General features: G+C 36.5%; 1 protein-coding gene across 1 annotated transcript; it reads left to right on the top strand.

Annotated features, from left to right (window-relative positions):
- The first annotated feature begins 213 nt into the window (after positions 1-213).
- LOC145665849 (uncharacterized) lies at positions 214-2627 on the top strand. The gene is made up of 2 exons (XM_081732963.1): positions 214-2412; positions 2512-2627. Exon 1 carries the CDS (start codon positions 284-286, stop codon positions 2132-2134), a length of 1851 nt encoding a protein of 616 aa, XP_081589089.1. The 5' UTR covers positions 214-283; the 3' UTR covers positions 2135-2412; positions 2512-2627.
- The last annotated feature ends 4205 nt before the right edge of the window (positions 2628-6832 follow it).

Genomic DNA, 6832 nt, shown 5'->3' with positions numbered 1-6832 from the left:
AAACAAGTTCATGCAGTGGTACAACGATCATCGTAATGACACGTTTGATTTCCAGAAAGAAATTCTCAAGTATTGTATTCAAGATGTCAAGGTACTGCGGCAAGCATGCGTTTCGTTTATGACGTCATTTGAAACAGAAACCAAAGTGAATCCCTTCTTGGAGACGATCACGATTGCCAGTGCTTCTAATTTAGTATTTCGCCGGAATTTCCTTAAACCCAACACCATAGGAATTCTACCGGCACATGGCTATCGATGGAGAAGTACCCAATCGATCGCTGCAATGCAATGGCTGGCCTACATTGAAAAAAGCGAAGGAAAACAAATCTTACATGCGGCCCGACAAAAAGAAGTGTTTATTGCGGGATTCCATGTTGATGGTTACTACCAAGATCCTGAGACGTTAGAGGAGCACGTCTACGAGCATGCCGGCTGCTTTTATCACGGGTGTAAAGTATGTTTTACTACAGGCCGTAATCAGCCCATCTACAGCAATCCAGAAGACACCATGGAATTCCGTTATGAACGAACGCAACGCAAAAATGCAAGACTGCGTGAATTGGGGTACATTGTACATGAAATGTGGGAGTGCGAATTTAATCAGTTCTTAAAACAAAATCCTGCAATGGCGACGTATCTGAAGAATCACCCGTACATGAACCGCAGACCATTAAATCCAAGAGATAGCTTTTTTGGAGGAAGGACCAATTGCGTGAAATTGTACCACCAAGTCGACGAAAAAGCGGGGGAAGTAATAAAATATTTCGATATTGTCTCGCTTTATCCTTACATCAATAAGTGTGCTAAATACCCTGTAGGCCATCCACGAATTTATCTACAGGGTGATGAAAATATACCACCAATAAATAAAGTCAATGGTCTAATCAAAATGTCGATATTACCAAGTCGCCATCTTTATCATGGTCTCCTGCCTTACCGATGTAACAAGAAACTACTCTTTCCACTGTGTGCTGCGTGTGCCGAAGAAATGAACCCAGACCCTACAGCAACGTGTACACACAACGATCAGGAGCGATGCCTCACTGGAACATGGGTATCATATGAAATCCAGAAAGCAGTAGAATTAGGATATCAACCAGTGGAAATTTTTGAAATTTGGGACTATGACATTGAACAATATGATCCCATCACGAAAACAGGTGGCTTGTTCACGGAATATATCAATACATTTTTAAAATCAAAAATGGAAGCGTCTGGCTGGCCCAGTTCCTGTGTGACCGAAGAAGACAAATCAAAATTCATACAAACCGTCCTGGAGCGTGAAGGTATTGCATTAGATCCGTCCAAAATTGAAAATAATCCTGCACGAAGAAGTTTATCTAAGCTTTGTGGGAACTCTCTATGGGGAAAGCTTTGCCAAAGATCAAACTTTAGCCAGACCACAATTATTGATCGGCCGGAAGAATTTTATGAAAAACTCACTTCCCCCGACATTAAACTCCATCAAATTGTACCCATCAATGATACGATGTTGTATGCGTTCTGGGAGTACAATGAACATGTGCCTGTTCAAAACCGAAACACCAATGTCGTGTTAGGTGCATTTACAACATGTCAGGCACGCCTGGAACTGTACAAGTACCTGGAAATGTTGCAGGAACGTGTTTTATATTTCGACACGGATTCTGTAATATTTACGGAGAAGCCCGGGGAGCCAACCATTGAACCTTCAACGTACTTGGGATGCTTATCGAATGAGATGGAGTCTTACGGGCCACGAGCATACATCAAGACATTTGTCAGTGGAGGACCAAAAAATTACAGCCTAGAAATATACAATCCGGATACCAACGTCACCAGTTACATATGTAAAATTAGAGGATTTACATTAAATTACAATGCAGGACAACAATTAAATTTCAATACGCTAAAAGAAATGATAACAAATCAATGCCGTGGACAAGTCACCATCACTATCCCCCATAAGATATGCAGGACCAAAGACCATACCATCGTCACACGCAAAGAAGAAAAAATGTACAGTATCCAGTACACAAAACGTCGATTTAAAGAATTCAATTCTTATGATACGGTTCCGTACGGGTACGTTAAAAAACGGAAGATGGAACTGGAAAAAGAAGATGAAGAAGAAAAAACTGTAAACACCCAATAAGACCGACATTTCTTTTTTTCCTTTTCCTTTTTCCACTCCTTAACCACAAAGCAGCAACACCAAGAAGAAAATGAAGTACCCACAAGAGTTCATAAACCATCAACAACACCATCAGTGGAAGAAAATGCAGTCATCTCGTACCCAAGGGGGAACCTTGACCATAAAGCTGCAACACCTAGAAAAATGCAGTACCCAGAAAAAGTTCGTAAACCACCATCAGTGGATGAAATGTACCCGAGGAGGGGGAAGATGAGCCTAAGCACATCCATCATTTACGAGTAAGTTTTATTTCTCTCTTATCAATATTGACTCATTTTTATTGTTTCAGAAAAAAGAAATTCTTAAAGTAATCCGTCGTTTCTTCTTTTTCTTTACAGGATACGTCTACAACATTCGAAGATGATGATACGTCCAATATATTCATTAAACTAGATCCTGTATTTATTATGTTAATAAACATGTATAGGAAGAGCACATACTTTTCGTTAAATACAACAAGTTGAAAAAAAAATATGTTTTATTATTTCTTGAAACCCTGAACACTTGTTTTCAAATCATGGTAATCTTGAAAATTTAAGGTGGAAAATATATTCAAGATTTGGTTTACATGATTTTGTTCGAAAAAATAATTAAAGAATTTTTTTAGTGTCCAAAATTTGATTTTTAATTTAGTTCGAAAAATTTGGATTTGAAAATTTTCAAATGTGGTTTACATCTTTAGTACGAAACTTATTTTTAAAAATTGGTTCGAAATTTTTTTAAAATTTTTAGTTCGAAAAATTTTGATTTGAAAATTTAGTTCGAAAGTTTTTAGTTTAAAATATTTTTTCGAAAAATTTTTAATTTTTTTAGTTCGAATTTTTTTTGGGTTCGAAAATTTTTTGTTCGAAAATTTTTTGATTTGAAAATTTAGTTCGAAAGTTTTTAGTTTAAATTTTTTAGTTCGAATTTTTTTGAAATTTTTGTTTCAAAATTTTTAGTTCGAAAATTTTTTGTTTGAAAATTTTTGTTTAAAATTTTTAGTTACAAAATTTTTTTTAGTTCGAAAAATTTTTAGTTTAAAATTTCTTGCACTCTGCGGAACCGTTTCGAAAAGAATCGGAGCAGTTTAGGTAAAAAAAAATCTGGCAACACTGTTTCCATTAATGAAGCGCTTACTGAGCAATAAATCGCTTAAACTCACAACAATGTGTTATAAGAAATCTACAAGCAACACCCCTCTTTCACCATTGTTACTTCCAGAGACATAGGCTACTAATTCAAGGACAGGATCTCCATCAAGGTAAGAATCATCTTATCTGTCAAAGAGAGAACGATAATATTTAATGTAAACTTCAGTACAATATCATACCATAAAAGGGTTATTTAAGGATGGGTTGAACCCTCCACGGGAACTTTAAGGTACCAAAAAGGATAACCATTAAAAAAAATCCAGGTCGAGGGTGATCACTGTCATACCACTCTGAATGTCTAGCATTGGGGTGAGGGTAAGATTATGTGACTTCTATCCTCCAATCAAAATTGAGGTACCAAAACATTCATCTTATCCATAAAATGAAACAAATGAGTGAGGGGTTTTCCCATGTAATCTGTTCACCGTGTGATGGGTCTAAAATCATGTGACCTCTATCAACCAATCAGAATCGAGATACCAAAGTATACATCAGAAAGGACACCCTAATTTCAAAAATCCTAGGACCTAAAATCACGTGATCTCTATCATCCAATCAGAATCAAGGTACCAAAGCACTCATCTTACCCGTAAAAGGAAACGAATTAGTAATGGATTTCCCCGCAAGGGTAAAACATGACGTCATACCATGTGACCTGTTCAGCGTGTAGCGGGTCTAAGATCATGTAACCTCTATCAGCCAATCAGTATCGTAGTACCAAAGTACTCATCAAAGAGGATACCCAAATTTCAAAACCCAGGGTCTAAGATCATGTGACCGCTATCAACCAATCAAATTCAAGGTACCAAACCACTCATCTTACCCATAAAAGGGAACGAATTTTAAAAAATCCCTGAGCCTAAGATCACGTGACCTCTATCAGCCAATCATAAACACTCATCTTACCCGTAAAAGGGAACGAATTTCAAATATCGCAGGGTCTAAGATCACGTGACAGCTGTCAACCAATCAGAATCACACATCTTACCCGTAAAAGGGAACAAATTTCAAAAATCCCGGTCATAAAAGAGAATGAGGGATTTCCCCGCAGGGTGACTCATGACGTCATACCACGTGACCTGGAAAATTTGAATTTCCCGCGTGGGCGGGGCCTAACGTCACGTGACCTCTCTCAGCCAATCAGAATCGAGGAATTTTTGCTGACTCAGTTCGCCATACGCGGACCACTACTACTATATATATCTATATCTATATCTATATCTATATCTATCTATCTATCTATCTATCTATCTATCTATCTATCTATCTATCTATCTATCTATCTATATATATCAGTCGTACCATTCCCGAGCAAAATAGTGACTTTTTTCATTTTCTGTCTTGCTAAAATTGCACGCAATAGTAGGTTTAAACAAGACTTAAAGCAACATAGTTCAGACAAAGAAGAGATTTGAAGAAAAATGAAGGCTTCTAACCAGAAACATCGACATCACATGGAATATCACTTAGTATTGAATGTAAGGAATGTATTCAATTTGATTAAAACGGATAATAAAACCCTTCGAGATGTGGTGTTATACAGGGATATTGAGAATTCGATTGGTAGGTAATGTGTACTGCGAAAAATCTGTTCTCCGGACAGCGGTTTATTGTGCAAATATATAGAATCCGCTTGCTTACTACAGAAATCAGCACGGAGCATACGTTTTCCGTATGTCACATAGGCACTGCCCTTAGATTTACATCATGTCGTTGTAGGATGCCTGATATCTAACACTCTTCCTTATATTACATACATATATGTATTGTTCCTTAGTCAGCTATATGTTATATACATCAATTTGTATGTGAGATCCTATATTGTATCATACGGAAAGTACGCACAGTTGGAACACTTATACAGAAAGCAATATAAAACATGCGTTTTTAGTTATACGTTTTTTCTACGTTAAGTCCAAAAACTCCAGGATTTACAAATGTAACGTGCGATTTTACGTACACCACATACTTTTTTTCTCAGTGTACGAATTGAAAGAATATTGTAAATGATAGTAGATGAAAGGAAGAGAAAGAATGATTGAACTAATAAGGATACATGAAGTAATGACGTTATTAGCTACAGAGCGAATGAAGAAAGAAATCCTTGAAAAGGCATAAATTGAAAACTATAGGTCAAGTAATAGAAAATGAACAGAAGAAGGAGAGTAAAGAGAGGGCGTCCAACTACAGCAAAAACTTATGGCATTATTGAACGAGCCATGCCTTGAATCTGTAAAACAGATGAGTGACTGTTGATGAAGTGGCAACCGATATACAGATTAGTTATGGTTCTGCATATGACATCATGCATAAGAGACTCAACTTTCACAACTTCTGTGAGAGGTGGGTTCCGAAAAACTCGGTGAAGAGAACAAGGGAAACCTTCCAAGAATCTGTCAGCACCGACTACACCGTTATGCTAACAAGGGCGAAGAGTTTCTCAAGCGAATCATCACTGAATATGAAACGGGGTAGTAAATAATAACAATTAATACCAGATACTTATTGACTTACCCTCGTAGCTGACGAGAGAAGAGGAAGAAGTTAGAACATTGCAATACTCAAAATCGAAATGCAGAAATAAAATAAAATGAACTAAGATCTTTAAAATATCAATGAAAATATGTAATTAATATGTGTTCAAATGAAAACTAAAGTTCAGTAATTAGAAACTACTCTACAAATCGCTCCACAGAATTTGATACAAGACTTTGTCATTCAAATTCTTACAACACATTCTTTGCAGATGCGTAGGCAACCAAACATATTACCTCGAGTGGTTAGTTACGTCTGAGTTTCAATTCCTTCTATTCTCTTAGCCTTAACTAAAGCACAATTTGTCAACACCAACGCACACATACATACATATACTACTTATTTGGGATCGTAACAAGATATATGCGAGAGTAGTAAGAATTTGGGGATGCATTGATGAACTAACATTTGATCTAATTAAGTGAACAAATTCAAATTTAAACTTTTTACACACAAATTTATTCTCTTCTTAATGATAAATAGATCTATTGGCCTAAAATGAAAATCATATCATCCTCATAGAGACTTTGTGTACATACCTCTTTTCCTGTCTATACCGGGCCCACCACTTCTCCTTCTGTAGAACGTCTTTCACCAAGGATCACCAAAACGTCGGACAGAGGTTCTAACAAGATAAATCCCCCGCCTTACTGTAATCTGGATTTTATTCAGAAGTGACTTCCTAGGTTCAATTCAGCAGTTTTCTATCATTGAACCCGGTAGTACACTAAATAATGTGGAATCCAGACAGGGTGGCATGCTCAGGACAGAGCAATGTACTCATAGAATATACAATAAAACTTCAATAGATCGTTCTTTCCAAGTATGATACAAACTATATATATCACTCACAATCACCACCGTTGATTTGGCACACTTAAAAATAAATTTATGAAAGAAACCCTAGAATCAACAGAAATGTTGCTTTGTATCCTAAGGGTTTTAGCGGATTTCGAAGTAGAAATCTTGTTTAACATTTACATGTAAAAAA

The sequence above is a fragment of the Thermobia domestica genome, chromosome 12 (assembly GCF_964235325.1).
Source record: "Thermobia domestica chromosome 12, izTheDome1.hap1.1, whole genome shotgun sequence".
Classification (NCBI taxonomy): Eukaryota; Metazoa; Arthropoda; class Insecta; order Zygentoma; family Lepismatidae; genus Thermobia; species Thermobia domestica.
The sequence above is the reverse complement of the archived record's forward strand: the minus strand, read 5'-3'. Positions and strand labels throughout refer to the sequence as shown.